This window comes from Bos javanicus, chromosome 26 (assembly GCF_032452875.1).
Source record: "Bos javanicus breed banteng chromosome 26, ARS-OSU_banteng_1.0, whole genome shotgun sequence".
NCBI lineage: Eukaryota > Metazoa > Chordata > Mammalia > Artiodactyla > Bovidae > Bos > Bos javanicus.
The window spans coordinates 24725506-24742652 of record NC_083893.1 but is presented as its reverse complement, the minus strand read 5'-3'; the positions used below and the strand labels follow the sequence as shown (position 1 = coordinate 24742652).

The following is a 17147-nucleotide window of genomic DNA, read 5'->3' as shown; positions in this document are numbered from 1 at the left end:
ACCTTTCACTGTGGAATTTGAAGCCCTGTTTAGCACCAAAGATCATTAAAAAAAAAAAATCCATTTACTTTCACACACACAAAAGAAGTCGACAGAAAAACAGGTGAAGTTATTACTGATTACTCACAAACAAAATGGTCAGTAATAATGTTCTGTTTAGCCCCATTTGTAATTAAAGAAATGCACAGCAAGACACTGAGATATTTTTTACCTATAAAAGAAGCAAACTAATTAAAGTCAAAAAATAGTCAATGCAGAAAAAGATGCAGAGACACAAACATTCTCATGCTTTTATGAGAGTCTAAATTGGTGAAACTTCTTTGGAGGACAACTTTGCAATAAAGAGCAAAACAGTAAATATGCATAACCTTCAACCAGCCCCAAAACTAGGAAGGTATTGAACAAAAGCAGCCTATATACAGACTTCTCCTTTGAGAAAAATAAAGCCCTATTTGTTTAATTTCTTGTCTTAGACACACATAAAATTATAGTCAGGTAATCTATCAGAGATCAAATTGCCAACACCTGATGGATCATGGAAAAAGCAAGAGAGTTCCAGAAAAACATCTATTTCTGCTTTAGTGACTATGACAAAGCCTTTGACTGTGTGGATCACAATAAACTGTGGGAAATTCTGAAAGAGATGGGAATACCAGACCACCTGACCTGCCTCTTGAGAAATCTGTATGCAGGTCAGGAAGCAACAGTTAGAACTGGACATGGAACAGACTGGTTCCAAATAGGAAAAGGAGTACGTCAAGGCTGTATATTGTCACCCTGCTTATTTAACTTATATGCAGAGTACATCATGAGAAACGCTGGACTGGAAGAAACACAAACTGGAATCAAGATTACCGGGAGAAATATCAATAACCTCAGATATGCAGATGACACCACCCTTATGGCAGAAAGTGAAGAGGAACTCAAAAGCCTCTTGATGAAAGTGAAAGAGGAGAGTGAAAAAGTTGGCTTAAAGCTCAACATTCAGAAAACGAAGATCATGGCATCCAGTCCCATCACTTCATGGGAAATAGATGGGGAAACAGTGGAAACAGTGTCAGACTTTATTTTTTGGGCTCCAGGATCACTGCAGATGGTGACTGCAGCCATGAAATTAAAAGATGTTTACTCCTTGGAAGGAAAGTTATGACCAACCTAGATAGCATATTCAAAAGCAGAGACATTACTTTGCCAACAAAGGTCCATCTAGTCAAGGCTATGGTTTTTCCTATGGTCATGTATGGATGTGAGAGTTGGAGTATAAAGAAAGCTGAGTGCTGAAGAGTGGATGCTTTTGAACTGTGGTGTTGGAGAAGACTCTTGAGAGTCCCTTGGACTGCAAGGAGATCCAACCAGTCCATTCTGAAGGAGATCAGCCCTGGGATTTCTTTGGAAGGAATGATGCTGAGGCTGAAACTCCAGTACTTTGGCCACCTCATGCGAAGAGTTGACTCATTGGAAAAGACTCTGATGCTGGGAGGGATTGGGGGCAGGAGGAGAAGGGGACGACAGAGGATGAGATGGCTGGATGGCATCACTGACTCGATGGACATGAGTTTGAGTAGACTCTGGGAGTTGGTGATGGACAGGGAGGCCTGGAGTGCTGCGATTCATGGGGTCGCAAAGAGTGGGACACGACTGAGCGACTGAACTGAACTGAACTGAACTGAATCTAGTCCTTGTAACCTAACACATCCCTAATTGACAAATCTAAAAAAAGTGGAGGGGGGTGGTGAGAGGACATTCTCATCTTGCACTAATTTTAACATTTCCCATTAAGCATAATATTGGCTTTGGAGAAGAATTTCACTCTCTACTTTTTTCATACTACAGAAATGTTTAACTGTGTTTGGATGATGAATTTTTTCAAATGGCTCTTCAGATCTTAGTGATGGTCTTTCAGTTTTTTGTTTTTGATCTATTTGTGATGTAATATTCTTTTGATGTGCTATGGAATTCTGTGTTAATATTTTATTTAGAATTTATAAAACAGTATTCACAAGTGAAATTTGTATGTTACTTTTATTTTCCTCTTTTTAATGAGTTATTTTCATTGGATTTTTGCTGGATATATTACCATTGACTTAAGAAAAAAAAAGAATTCTACCCTTGAGGGTTTTTATGTAAATGACTAAAATTTTATTTCTAAATATTATATTTGTACTTTTCCAAATCTGCCCTGTTTTTTTCATAGTGGTATGTTCTATCCTTCTGTCTCTGTAATTATGTTGAACATAACTATTTTAGTCTTTTTCAAGTTGTTCTACTGCCTCAAGTTCTTAAGGAGCTAATTCTCCTGTTTATCACCGATCCAGGCCCTCATGTGGTTCATTTCCTAGTTGAGTTTATAATTTCTTATTATAAACTCATCTCGAATGGGAGTTTTTTATCTGTCAGAGATCAAGAAAAAAAAATTGTGTTTTGCATTCGCTTCTGACAGGATTGGGGGGATTCATCACTTTGGAATCAGCTTCTATGTTCTTTCCGGACTCCAGAGTTCTCTCAACACATGGGTAATATTGGGACCTCACAACTAATCATGGCAAAGGCAGGCTAGTGGTTTCAGTCTCTATAGCACATATTTTAAAATTCATCCAGAGGCCCCACACAAATCACAAACTTCTTTGGTGTGGCCCTGGATAGTGGGAGACTTTTTTCTCCTAAGATCCTTCCCAGGGTGTCAGCTTTAGGCAGGAGTCTCAAGTCCAGATCTCTGCTTTTCTAGAACCCAAGGTTTGTGTGGGTACCAACCCCAGTTCTTAGCCATTTGTGCTTATATTCATGTCAAATAACCCTATTTGCCTTTGAGTTCCTTCTTCCTGTCTCACACCTAGTGATCCCCCTTTCTTTTTTTCAATTGTTGATTTTTGACCCAGCATTTCTGTATTCAGCAGAGGTTCCCTGAATTCTTGGCCCCTCACATTCCCAGAAGATGAATCTTTGCACATTCCTGTCTTTTTAAAACTTTACTTACTTGGCTGTGCCAGGTCTTAGTTGCAGCACACAGGAATCTTCATTGCGACATGCAGGATCTTTTTTTTTTTTTAACCTGTAGGATCTTTTTTTTTTTAACTTGGGCTTTCCTGGTCACTCAGTGGTAAAGAATCTGCCAGCCAATGCAGGAGACACGGGTTTGATCCCTGGGGTTGGGAAGATGCACTGGAGAAGGAAATGGCAACCCACCCCATTCTTGCCTGGGAAATCCCATGGACTGAGGGGCCTAGCAGCAGTCCATGGGGGTAGCAAAAGAGTTGGACCAATTTAGCAACTAAACAACAACTCAGGATCTTTAGTTGTGGCATGCAAACTATTAGCTGTGGCATGTGGGATCTAGTTCCCTGAGGAGGGATCCAACCAGGGCCCCCTGCACCGGGAGCTTGGAGTCTTAGCCACTGGACCACCAGGGAAATCCCTGTACTTTCCTGTCTTTTAAAAACCTTTCTTAGAATAAGCACAACGTGCTATGGAAACTACATGGGGGAGGGGAGTGTCTAACCCAGGCGTGGGGGTTCAAAGAAGACTTCCTAGAGAAGAAATCACCTATTCGGAGACCTTAAGACTAAGCACACATTAGCCATGCAAAAAAAAAAAAAAAAATGTGTGTGTGTACATGGGGGATGATAGGTTAGAGGAAAAGGTGGCGTGAAGGTTGCAGACAGAAGATAGAGCCCATGTGAACATCCAAGGGGGGGAAACAAACCTCAGATCACATTCGGAGAAGCACAAGTTCCAAGAACTACAAGAATTTTGGTGTGGAAAATGGAATGAGATATGTGCTTGGTAAGATAAGTATTAAGAGAGGCCAGTTCATGAACGACTCAGGTGCCTAGATAGGAAAGTGGACTTAAGGCTGAGAACAGAGTGGTGCTGAAGGTGACCATGCGGTCGCGGAGAGTGACATCAACAGGTCTGAAAGGAAAACAAATGTAATAGATTTGTTGCCCCATCAGTAAATAGAAACCACCGTTAGAAAACGCTGAAACAACTTTGCTTATAGGACAATCCCAGAGGGCATTCAAGCACTGTTCTCCGCATTCTACCCTACATAATATAACCCTGAGTTCTACCCCAAGGACTACAAGGCAGGGTAGTGGTGCTCAATCCAGGGTCCCCACCTCCCAGGAATTTCTCCCCCTACTTGGGGGATGGGTGGTGGGTGAATACCTCACCCATCCAGCTGGCAGACATTTTCAAAATCACCACCCTTTCAGCAAGGTTTCCACAGATCACCCCATTCCTCACCTCTCCCCGACAGCCCTCCAAAACTCTACTATAACCGTCTCTGATATAAGGAAAGAACTGTGAGCAGCAGCAGAAGCTTGAAAACAAGAGTAACCTGGGCCAAGGGCCAGGGGGTCTATTTTTAGAACTTGTTCTCATTGCCTGTTTATCTTTCAGACTCAGCCTAATGTCTTCCAGGCGACTGTGAAAGCTATTTGGCTGGCTTGCGGAGGAGAGGAAGAAGGTGATCTAAAACCAAACAGCAGTGGCAATGGTGATAATCATTCAGCCAGTGTGTTCTCATCATTTCCCCCAATGTACCCTCAGTGGCCTTTAATTCCTGCAAAGCCACTTACCTAGGATTTATTCAAGCCCTTCCCAGCCACTTCTAATGGCTGTGGAATTTGGGCAAGTCACAAAGTGAAGACAATAGGCTGTGGATTTCGTAACCCCTCAAGTCTGACCAGGGTACTACAGTCCGTCCTGGCCTCAGCTCCTCCTTCTAAAATAGTGGTCTAACATCCCTACCATAAACACGCTTTGGACACTAAAGCGCCCTCTACAGATGAAAGTATTTAGTAATAATGTTCCTTTGTGCCTAGTTACTCAGGAAAAGGCAAAGATGCGTTCAATTATCATAGAATTTGGTGAGCTATTTTAATCCATTTAGAAGTCGAAAAAAAGAACCGGCGTTGTGTCTCGACTTATATTTCCCTCCAAAGGACAAAATAAGTGGCCCCTGGAATTCCACCGCTTGTAAAACGCGCCGCTGAAAACCCAGTGTAGGCGTGCAGGGACTTAACTTCTTCCTTTCCGCCTGCCCAAACACACTTTTAAGGGCGTCCTCTCCTGATTCCCTGTCCATTCGCTCCAGTTTAAATCCAGCAGCCAGATTCCGTCTTGCCCGATCACCCTCCAGTTCTGCTGGCCCCTGTGGAGTTTCTGGGGTGGTCGATGCGCAGATTTCCGCGCCGGACCCTGGGTCAGCCGCCCCCTAACCCTCACGGTCCACCTTAAGGAGCCTCCGCGGCGGGGAGGAGAGGCGGGTGTTTTGTTCTTATATGGAGGAAAAGTTTCTTTGACATCTAGGAAATGAGTAACTCTGAAGTCCTCTAGAGCCCGGCGGATGGGGGCCAGAAGGCGGGAGCCAGCCGAGGTATCGCCGCCCCCGTCCCTCTAATTGTCGGGCGGGAAGCTCAGCCTCAGCGGCGGCCAGACAGCGGATTCCGGGACCCCCGGGACCCGCGAACGCAGCCGGGACTCGTGCGATCCCTCCCGCCTCGGGGAGCGGAAACCGAAGCCGAAGGTAAGTACCGGGCCCGCGGCCGCGAGGCTCTGCGTCCTCCCGGAGCATTTCGTGGGTTGGAAGGAAGAAGAGGGACCAGGGGAGCTGCGCCGGAGATGGAGGCGGATTGGAGGGGCGCGCCCGCTCGGCCCCCCCGGGTTGGGACTGACTTGGGGGACTGGGATACGGCGCCCGAGCACAGCGCGGGTGGGGGAGAGGCTGCCCTCTTCCTCTTCGCGCCGTGCGGGGTCCTGCATCCCAGCCTCGCCTCTGTGGCTTCTTCCCGGCCGCGGAGACCCCAGTGAGCGATGCCCGTTGCAGTCCCGCGCGGCGGTAGCCCCTCCTCCCGGCTCACCGAACCGCGATGCCGGAAGCGGGACCACGTTGTTGTTTCTACCGCCCCGAAGATCCGTTACTTTGGACCGTGTGAGCAGAGCTCTGGAGCTGAAAGAGTAGTCGAGTCGCCCTGCTTCTTAGCCAGCTCCCTTCCATCCTTCCTTCCCCCTCCTGGAAGGAGAGAGTAGGTATGAAGTCTTTGTTTTCTAGGTTTAACGTAGTGAAGCCATGAGGTTGCTGGAGGCGGGATAAAGCCCCCGCCGCTTCCTCTTTCTGGGCTATTAGTGGAGGAGACCCCACGCCGTGCAGAACTTTCTCTTGGGGCTGCTGCTAGTCTCCACCTGACCTCTAGTAGCATCCTAGACCCTTTCCCAGTTTCCAACTTCCTGGCTGCGATTTGGAGGAACTCGGATGCCCCAGGACTGGGCTTCCCATCCAGAACGCTCCTTTTCTTTAAAAACAGAAGTGCTGTGTCCCAGGAAGGGCAAGTATTTTAGTGAACCCCTCAGGGACCACATTTGCTCCTCTGAAAGCTGTGAGAACCATCCCTCCTTATACTCCCTCCCCCCAGCTCCCCAAAACTAGAAGAGTACCAAGTACTGGTGGATCCTGGACCCTGTCCTTTTGAATCTAAATCAGTTCAGAGTCCTACTTTTGGTGGGGAGGAGGGAGTGGGGAGGTTCTTCTTTTGGATTTGACCCAAGGTTCTTCCCTTTCATAAACTAGTTCTGCTGCTGAGTGGCTGCCAGGTAAAGCAAACCTGTGCAGGGTGCAGTCCCAGGTCCAAGCCAGCCTTGCAAAAAGGCCTGGTGCGCAGGTAGAATTGCTGCCATTCACCTCTCCTTTATAGCATAATGGGCTGTGCTTTTGAGTCCTCGCTCCAGCCTACGTGCCTGAAGTGGCTTTCACTGTTTGCTAATTCCCTGTGTGCTGCTGCTGCCGCTCCAGGCCGTCCTGCCCTCACATTTTCCACTTGTGGGTAACCGTAAAGTGGTTAGGCTGACTCTCCAATGGAAAGAGTTTTGTGCAAGTGCCATCCTCCAGCTCGGTAATTTTCAAAGATGCAGCAGTTTCAAGCTCCAACTTTCGGGTGGCAAGGATCTGAACTTTTAACCTCATGCCATCAGCCCAGAAGTTGTCAGCAAGAACACCTCCCAGCTCCTGCAGCACTCATGAGAGGAACAAAGATGAGGGTTTGTGGGTGAACTTTTTATCTGAGGACAAAAAGTGGAGGAACTTCTGGTAGAGGCTTCTAGCAAAATTGCCCACCTGAGAAGGTGTTGTCTGGGAGGAACCTGGTCTTGTGTTTTTTTCCTTCTTGGACCCCCTTGGGATCAATAAAGGGAAAAAGATGGAGGATTCTGTCTGGAGGAGACGTATCTCTGGGTGGAGGGCTGGAGTGCACAGCCCTGTTCTCACTTGTCCGCAGGGGAGAGGTGGAATGCCATGGGAGTTGGGAAAGTGTTTCTTGTCAGGGAGAAGGGAATGACTGGCAGTATTTCCTCCAGAGACGAGAAACCTAGGGGAAGGTGGCTCTGGCCTTCAGGAATTTCCAACTTTGTCACTCGAGAGAAGGAGACTTGCTTTGTCTGGCCTTAGAGATTCACAGGGTGGGAGAAGCCGGAGATGGATTTTACTTACTCAGAAATAAGGAGGAACTTGCTGACAACTGGAGCACCTCAGTAGTTAAGGCATTGCTATCACTGGCAGGAGACAGGTGGCCATCGACAATTATGAAGGAGAGGGTCCCTCCAGAGTCCAAGACTCTGTGGCTCCATGTTTGGGGTGCAGAGTCCCCTCAATTGGAGGGCAGCCCTGGGGGGCCCTTGGGGAAAGCTTTATCCCACGAGCCTGCTAAGGGAGGGGTAAGTGCTCCAGATGTGCTGGACACCTGAGGAGCAAGACCTTACTTGTGGCTGGGACTAATCTTGTCTTGCTGGGAAAGGGATGTACCCGAGAGAGTGCCAAGAGCTGACAATAATAACCTCCAAGACTGCTGCTAGCCTGTTCCATCATCTGCATGAATTAGAATAAGGTACTTCCTCTTAACAAGAAGATGGCACCTTGGTATCATTTAGAAAACAGGGGCCTCATCTGGGTGGACAGAGCCAAGGCACATAGCTGTGCAAGCTGGCATCTGAGCTTGATTCATCCTTTCCACTCTCCTAGCCAGGTGTTCTTGAGCAGTATACCACCCATACAACCGTACACAGCAGCCTGATAACCAATTACCGAGGGCTTAACATTTGCCAGGCTTTTTTTCCCCCAAAATCACTTTGCCTGTATTAACTCATTTAATCTTCTCAGTAGCCCGGTGACATAGGTATTGGTATCCCCATTCTATAGTTGAGGAAACTAAATCACAGAGAGGTATAGTGTTCAGAAGCCTGAAAGTTGCTGAGCATTCACAGAGCAAGAAGCAGGTAAAGTTTCAAAAGGTAGTTTGGTTGGGGCCCCTCGTGAGAAAGAGATAAGAGTGATTGGTCTTTTCTTTGTCAGAGGAAGGAAACCCACTGTCAGCTCCGATGGAGGAAGATGGAAAACTTACCTGGCAGCTGAAGGAAAGGAAAGAGAGGCAGGGCTGGCCCAAGCCTCAGATGTCCTTCCTTTTTAATCACTGGGCAGTGTGACATCGCACATCCAGTCTGGGGCCTGTCCTGAGGGTGGTGAGTAAGTGCTGCCTGGGTGTGGTGCAGAGGAAAGGGGCCATGCAGGGTCCCTGACCTGGGCAGAGAATGCCTGAGGGAATGGAGGATGGAAAAAGTATCTGAACACGCTGTCCTGACACTTGCAAGCTCTATAGCCCCTATCCCTGTCCAGTGCTGCTCGTCTGCAAACGCCCTTCCCAACTCATCCAGAAAGACTTCCAAAACTGCATTTCACAGCTCTGTATATATGGTCACTTATTTTTCACCCTATGCATTACAGCACTTAGTTAGCTGGAACGGAGCATTTTACTATCTACTATCTGTAGACAGTATTTTAAACAAAATAGACTTCTCAGCTAATGGGAAATTCATCATGGCCTTGGAAAGGGACGACTGGTGCCTAGCCGATTTCCCAGGCATGTGACCTGCCCCAGAATCTGGCTCTTAGCTGCACGCGTTCAGAAGCCCTGTCTCCACAATTTTCAGAACAGTTTGGACTTGAGCTACTGAGTCATCTACAGAGAGCTCTTGTACACTACAAAGTGTACAAATAAAATTGCTAGCATATTAATTTGCAAGAAGACTTCGTAACCATTGTAGAGCCAGTGATACTGGCTTCTTGAGTTCTGGGCAAGCCACATGGGAAACTAGAAATCAGAAAGCAGCTTGTGGTTGGCAGAGCTGGATTCAGGTCAGGGGAGGCAAAGGGCAGGGGCAGCAGTGGTCCAATAGCATGGACTCTGTTCGCTTCTGTGGCCCCGTCACCAGTGGAGAGATGCCTGCCAGGTAGGTCAGCAGTCCTGTATGTTACGTATATCTCCTTAGCCAGTCCCTCAAGGGCAGTGTTTGCCAGTAGGATGTCTCCCTGTCCTCTTTCATAATTTAGCATTTTTTATTTTATTTACTTATTTCATTTAGTGCTTTCTAAATAGTAGCTCCCAGCTACATTAAGTTGTATTTGCATAAGTTAAATAACTACTGTAAAATTTCAGGGTTGTAGGTTCAGGCCACAGGGGTAAATGCAAACCAAGGAGATGGTCAGGTGGCCTGGATGGGTCAACAAGAAGTCAAGTACAGAGCAAAGAAACATGGTCCTTAGTCAACACAGATACTCAATGAACTAGAAGGGCCAGGACTGACCACTTACTGCAGCCCCAGTGTGAACATGAGGGTGATACAGTCCTAAGTCCTTGCTTTGGCTGTCTGAACCACCTGGCCTGCCCAGCTGGCCTCTTTGGATTTAAAAGGTTCTCCCTGGCCTCTGTCCAGGCCCCCTCATGGCTCTTCTTTAAAGCCACAAGCCTCCAGGTGCCCCAGAGCCAAGGAGGTGTGACTCACATCGACCTTGACTTAGGGCAGGCTTGGGTTGAGTCCTGGCTCCAGAGCTCAGGAGTTGGGCAAGTGCTTTGACTGTTCCAAGCCTCGGCTCTGTCATTAGTAAAATGTGGACAACCCCTCACAGGGTCTGCTTATAAGCCACTGTGATGGTGCCTGGTGCAGACCAGTGTCTGGCTGGTATGAGCACTTAAAGATGGGAGGTCAATGGAGGATCATCATTCTCTGCCAGATGGGGACCTCGCTTCCCCACTGCTTCCTCCTCTTAGCTCTGGGCAAAGGGCAAGGCCACAAGGACCCAGACTCTCCCAGATGGTGAAAAGGAGATTGGTGCCCTGGTGTGGGGTTCATTCAGAGTTGAGGGTAAAGCTACCCATCCAGACGTTTCTACCAACACTAGGAGAGGGGAATGAGGCATGGCCTGAACAGGCACCCAGAGGGGAGAGAGGGTGAGGTTTTTCTGGGACAGGAAGAGGATCATTTGGTTGTGCCCACGAGGTATACAGGGTCCACCTGGGCAGTTTGGAACCTGGGATGTCTTCCTGTAGGAAGCTCAAACCCCTTCATCCTCGTGGCCCACCCCGTGACATCAGCAGAATGGAAGCACCTCACCAGTGACATCACTGTTGCCCAAGGCAACAGACACCTCCACCTTAAGTTATACTGGGAGGAACGAGAACCACCCAACTGTAAGACACATGTTGAAGGGAAGGAGCGCTGCAAGTGCTACATCCACAGGTGTGTTCCTCGGGATGGGCTAGGGGAAGAGGGCAAGGCTGCAAGTCCGAGGTCTGGGCTATGAGCCTTTTGGTGGAGGGTCTTTGGGCTTTGGGTTTGCTCCAGGCCCGAAGTACTGACAGCTGCCTTCTTGTTTGGGTCTCTGAGCTGCAACTCACAACAAGAAGGATGCCTCCTGAGGGGCTTCTTGTGGCTTCCATGGCTCTGAGCCTCCCTTCTACAACCTGAATCAGTCCACAAAGGGAGTAGGGCGAGAGCAGACAGGAGTAGTGAAGGGGAGGTCAGAAAAGGGGCTTTCCCTTCTTCTTCACCTCCTACCCCTAAAGGAAAGTAAGAAACATGGCCTCCTTCCTGGGGAGGCTGACCTAAGAGAGAACCTTCATTCATTGATGGAACAAGTATGCTCTTACTGTGCACCTACAAAGTGCCCGACACTGTGCTGGGGCTTCAGTAGCCTCACGGGGCCTTGTGATCAGATGCACACAGAGGAAGATTGTGCAGAATCCACTGCCCCATGGGTGGCTACCAACTGGAAGTAGAAACAAGGTCTCTGAGTCTGCCTCTCACCCAGCTCTGGCATGCCCCGTGGAATTCTAAGTGGGTTACATGAGACCTGTGGAATGCTTTCCTCCCCAGCAGTTTATGTAGGAATCTGAGGGTGTCTGAGATATACTGGAGATTTGGTGAGTGGTGTTAGCGAGCACAGCCGTGGGTGTCCATGGTGTCCTGCCTAAGGACAGAATCTGACAAAGTCTGAGTGTCAGTGGTGAGGGGACAACAGGCAGACTGCCAACCCCAGGTCCTCTCTTGCTGTATGATATTGACGCACAGGACTCAGTTTCTCTGTCTGTTTAATGGGGACAGTAACAATCAGAAGCAGATAATACTCAGTACACTTGAGATCCTCTGATGGAACTCCTAAGGAAAAAATTGAAAACCCACAGTGTTTAACAGACTCACTTCCAGGTGAATAGCACAGCAGGACCCTTGCTGTGCCCAGGAGGAGGGGCTCCCCTTTGTAGCTCTCCTGGGCTTCCTCCCTCCAGGTCACTTCCCTGCAGCGCGGATGCGGGAGTGTCTCCTACCCCTGCCTCAAACCACAGGGAAGGCGTTGTCCTCATAATTGCCCAGCTGGTTGATGCAAAACCACGTGCTCATAACAAAAAGTTCTCCTGGGAGCTTGTTTCAATAGCCTTCTTAGTAGCAGTCTGGGAACCCGCCTGGAGTTCCTGAAAAGGTCCTTTGTTTGCTGACTTTGTTTCAGAGTCACTGAGGAGGTAGGCATGCCTGGGCCGGAGGGGAAGACAGCGGGGATGCCTGGGCTCCACCCTTGTGTGCCTCCTCTGAATGCCCCCATGCATCCACGCCTTTTCCTCCTGCTGCCTCACCCCTAAACGCACTGCCCAGGGTCTCAAGAGACCTCAGTCCTCTTTCCCCATGCACTGCGGAGGAGGCTTCCCCATCCTTTGGACTGAAAAGCCATCTCAGATATCCAGGGTCACACACCCAGAATCTCTGGATGGAAGGAGCATCGTAGCTTCATTAAGTCTGACTCCTTGCATCATGCCCACATTTCACCTAAATTGTCACCTGTTTTTCCAACGGACAGAAGAGCCTGGTGGGCTACAGTCCATGGGGTCGCAAAGAGTCAGACACGACTGAGCACATTGAGCAAGAGAGTTTCCCTAAATGGTACAGGGAAGGAAAGCCCATAGGTGCGTGTCTGATGTTTCATAGGTCACTGAGCAGCACGGTGTCACGGAAGGACCAGGGGCTTGAAAGTTGGACAGTCCTGGGTTCAAATCCCAGCTCCGTGATGTTGGTGTGGGTGGCCGCCCCTCTCTGTGCCTCCTTTAGAGGTTTATTGTAAGGATGATATAGCAAAGTAAAGTGTTTTGCATCATGCTTGAATCTCAATAAACGGAGTGCATCAGTTGCTGTCTACTAAGCCCTGCCCTGGGTGTCAGGGCCCTGCAGCTTGTCTGGTGTCCTCCAGAGAGACCAAGCTGCTTGTCACTCTACCAAGGATTGCTCTTCTGCTTCTTCCCTTGCCTGATTTGCATCTCACCCTGTCATCCTTCATTTGTCTTCCTTTTCTCCAAGGCCCTCAAGCGAGGAGGTGGGTGTCAAGGGGAGAGGTAGCTGAGGGTCAGATAACTTGTGTCAGAGTTCATTCTTGGGACGTCATCGTGGTCGGTGGTGGTGGTTAGCCAGCCTGCAGTTAGCAGAAGGCTGTACAGACCTAAAGTGGCTGTGGTCTGTCCCAAGGGGTGTGCTCACATTTCCCAAGGCACTGACCACTGTTAGGGCTTTACTTTGCTTTTCAGATGGCAGGGTGCCTTCCAGGGGGAAAAAAACTTAGAATTTACTTTATCCAGGATGCCCCACTCCACTCCCATTTCAAATTCCTCCTCCAGGGAATGCAGTGAGGTTCTTTTCCTAGTCCTGACTTCATTCATTCATTCAGCAAGCATCCATGCAGCACCTTTAATGCCAGGTATCGGAGACCAGCACTGGTTTCTCCTTCTAGGTGCTCAGAAATGGTGGAGGAGCTCTCATTGTTGCTGCCAGATGGGCAGGGCAGGGAGCTGTGAACTTCCCAGGTGCCAGACTTCCTGGCTCTCCCTTGGTGGCAGCCCCTGGGGCCTTTAGAAGAAAACAGGAGGTAGAGGTGACAACTTTCCCTGTCCCCAGGCTTCTGGGGTTGCTGCAGGAATGTAGGCCATCTCACCTCTGCCCAGAGGAGTCTCTAAGATGCACCCAGCAGGATTTTACAAATCAAAACGGAGACCTGGCCTCCTCACCAATACCAATGCCAGTAACAATGTCCTTTACGGAGCACGACCGTGTGACTGCCATGCCATGAAGTAGGTGCTATTGTTATAGCAAGTGGGAGAGCCAGGATTCAAACCAGGCCTCTGATTCCAGAGTCTGGCCCTTCTCTAGGAAGCCTCTACAAAGTGTTAAGCCCTTCTGAGCTGAACAGCTTTGGGCTATTTCTTTCTGGGTAGCCTTGGGGTTGCAGGATGTCCGGTAAGCTTGGCAGTATCAGTGGCAGTTTGCAGCGTATCCCAGCCAGACCCGTGTGTACCTGAATTGGTTCTGGGACACCTACTGTGTGCCAGGTGTAGCCTGGGGTAGAAGCTCGGACAGAGCGTGGGCATCCTCACAACAATGTCATCCCTCCAACCCTGTGGCTGGAAAACCGTGTGGTTGTAGATTGTGGTTTTGTGTAATTCACAGGGAGGGTGACTGTGTTCCTGGGTAATTCTGGGGGCTGTTTTTCTCACAGTTCCTAGGTCCCCGTGGAGGAGGAGGACTGGTTTGCTCTGACTGGTTTGGCCCTAGTGAGGGAGGTCCCTGCAGCGGAGAGCCCAGCCAAGAGGGCCAACCGCAGCTCTTATGTTTTTTACAGCTGGGTTGGCCTCCTTCTTGCCTTTGAGTCTCTTACTGTTCCCCTTTATTAAGATGAAAGGGGTCTTTAGATCTTTGCAGTCACGGAGCAGCGTGTGTGTGTGTGTGTGTGTGTGTGTGTGTGTGTGTGTGTGTGTGTGTGTGTGTGTGTGGGAGGCCCAGAGCGCTTCCTTTCCTCCCCACCTCTCTCCTCCTCTCCCAGCCCAGCTGGGGCCCGGACCTTGTGTCAGGTACGCCCAAGCCTCAGGGGACCAGGGTGGGAACACCGCCTGAGATTTCACTATGGTGGGGGCCAGTACCCCTCGAAGCCTGAAGTCAGAGGCAGTGGGGAGGGTGGGGAGAGGGAAGAGGCGGGGAGTGGGGGAACTGGCTGTTCTGTGGCCACAGAAAAGCCCCTGGGGCCCATCACTGTGGGTCCTGAGCTGGGCTCTTTGTTCCAACCCAGGGAAGGTGGGGCACAATCAGCTTAATCCCTCCATCCCCTGCTCAGCTCTGAGAGGGGCCAGTGGGTGGGTGGGAGGGCCTTCCCTCCCCTTCCCTTTGTTGTCCTTTGTATTTACTCTCAGCTTCCTGCTCCACCCCCTTGAGTCCCTCCCCTAAGCCTGTGTGTTTGCTGTGGTCTGGAGCCTGCTTCCCACCCCCTGCTGCAGACTGCCCTCTGTGTCCCAAAAGCGGGGTCTGCCCTGAGCATTTGCTGTTGTGCTTGGAGGCCTGGGGTGTAGAAAACACAGGATGCAGAGAGAGACAGCGGACAGTCTGGGGAGCCCTGGTGTGGCCACCCTAAAGTGAGTGTTCATGTTCCCTCTGGGCAGCTGCTCTTGGGAGTGAGATGGGGCCCAGGGGCAGAGGAGACCCCAGAAACTGCAGTTTAAGCCAAGCCAATGTCTGACAGTCAGAAGGACTGCTTCGCTGTGGGACACGGTTAGTACTGCACTTCTGTTGTTAAAATGCACCCTGTAACTTCAAGTCTAGAAACCTGGTGTGGGAACTGGGTTTCAAGGGAAGCCCCTGGGTACATACCTGCTGTAGGAAATACATGGAGGGTGTTTATAGACGCCTTTAGAAAGCAGTGTCTTCATATGTAGGATGTAAGCCAGTGGGTCCCCAGGGTCGCCATGTCCTTGGCACAGTGAGCAGGCGGCCCTGCATATGGTCTCTGCCAGGTGCTCTGCAGAATGTCAAGGCACACAGGCCCGCCTTGACCCCAGAGGAGCCCAACCACAGAAGGCAGTGAGATACGACCAGAGCTCAGGCCAACAGCTCCTTGTGATGAAGCAGCAGCCTGGGTCCACTGGGGAGACAGCAGGGTCCAGAACCGCAGGCCTGGCACAGGCCTCTGGCTCCTCTGCTCTCTTCCTACTTGTGTGACCTTGAGCAATGGCTCAACCTCTCATTGCCTTGGGCTCCTGCCTGGGAAATGGAGCTGCTGCACAGGCAGATGAGCCAAGAACAAAGCCTTGAGGAGCAGGTCTCTATTGGGTCCCTACTTGGGTCACATTTCTGGAGATACCATCTACACTGGTGCCAGATGCCCGCCTACACTTGAGAGGTTTAGTAAATAGGCTGTCTCTTCCCCTTGTTTATCCGTCCCCTTCAAGAAAAGGATTTGTCTCGAGTTGGGGGAAGAGATGATCCCGAAGACTTTGGCAAGTGGTTTCTGAAATGGGCTGACTGTGAGCACTGTATGATGGGGTTAGGTGTGGGCGTTGTAGGGAATGGTGGGGGAGTAAGTCTAGGAGGTGTTCAGAGGACAGTAGATAATTTGAAGTGGCCCTCGCAGGAGAGAAGGGAACAAAGGGGGTCCCCTGACTGAACTAGAGCTCAGACCTGTGTCTCATGGACACAGGATCTCCCTGAAGTGGGGCAGGGAGACCTCCAGGGCCTGGGCTACCTGAGGTGGCTGGGAATTAGGGGAGAGCTCAGAGGAGCTGATTCCAAAGGACGATACCCGGCCAGGAGGGAGAGTGTGGCATGCCCAGTAGTGTGGCATCCTACACTTGGAATCCTGGGTGATGGCTGGTTTGCTGCTGGTGACCAGCAGAAACAGGAAGCTGGGTGGCCAAGCTGGGATGCGCTGTGAGATTGCATCGGCCACCTAAGGGCTGTTGTAACTAAAGATCACAAACGTGGTGGCTTGAAACAACAGGATTCTGCTCTCTCATAGCTGTGGAGGCCAAAAGTCAAATCAAGGTACTCCAAGAACCACGCTCCCTCCAAATGCCCTATGGAAGAATCCTCTCTTGCCTCTTCCAGCTTCCCATGGCTCCAGACGTTTGTGGGCTATGGAGCATCACTCCAACCTCTGTCTCCATCCTCCACCTTCTCCTCTTTGTCTGTTTTCTCCTTTTCTGTCTCTGTAGAAGGACAGTTGTCTTTGCATTCAGGGTGATCGAGAAGTGTCTCATCTCAAGATGCTTAATTAAATTACACGTGTAAAGACCCTTTGTGCAAATACAGCCCCATTCACAGGGTCTGGGTATGAGCACATGGACTTGTCCTGTTGAGGTGTGCCATTCAACAGCAGTAACTTGTATTCCAGGAGCCTTGGGAAGGATGAATGAGAGAGGAGGGTGTGGGCCCCAACTCAGGGCTGCCAGGAGAGCCCTTCCTTGTCTCTGTGACTGCAGCCTCCTTGTTATCCCTTAGCCTCTGAGACCCCAGGCCTTAGTCTGTCTGTCTCTCCGTCCCAGAAATTTTACTGTGATTTCCCATGATGCCCTGTGGTTCAGGGCCTCGGTGGTAGGGAGTCAGGCAGCATGCCTGGACAGGAAGAGGCCCTGTCCTTCCTGGGAGACTGCTGGCTTCCCTGCCTTGTCCATCCCTTGCTGGCCGAGGGACGTGCATGGGGTGTGGTGGAGGAGCAGGAACAGGAGGGATGTGGGCTGTCCCATCCATCTGGGCAGAGTCCAGGCCATTGCACCTGGACTTGCTGCACCCGGGCTGGCCGGCTGCTTGACCCCAGTCCAGAGGATGGGGTTGGCATCCTGGTGGCATTGTGGAAGCGCCTCCCTTTTCTGAGAGTGGGCCTGGTGGAAACTCCACACTCTGGCAGAGTGAGTAGCCTCCCTCAAGGAGTCTGGCCAGTGTAGCCGTGTGCGGCCACAGCAGAGCTCCCATCAGTGGAAAGGCTGCTCCCCCCGCGTGTCCAGTTCCCACGGGCCCATCGGTAG

At 50.2% G+C, this 17147-nt stretch overlaps 1 protein-coding gene across 8 annotated transcripts in view; it reads left to right on the top strand.

The window, feature by feature from the left end:
- The first annotated feature begins 4361 nt into the window (after nucleotides 1-4361).
- The window catches only part of ITPRIP (inositol 1,4,5-trisphosphate receptor interacting protein), a 34002-nt gene continuing 21216 nt past the window's right edge, over nucleotides 4362-17147 (top strand). For 6 of the 8 annotated variants that reach the window (XR_009733806.1, XR_009733809.1, XR_009733807.1 and 3 more), the window contains exon 1: nucleotides 6039-10563. Coding sequence is in view for 1 of the 8 variants with exons in the window: in XM_061403374.1 (XP_061259358.1) it covers nucleotides 10235-10563 (329 nt within the window). In the remaining 7 variants the exon portion in view is untranslated. The other 2 variants (XM_061403378.1, XM_061403376.1) reach the window with 2 other exon arrangements.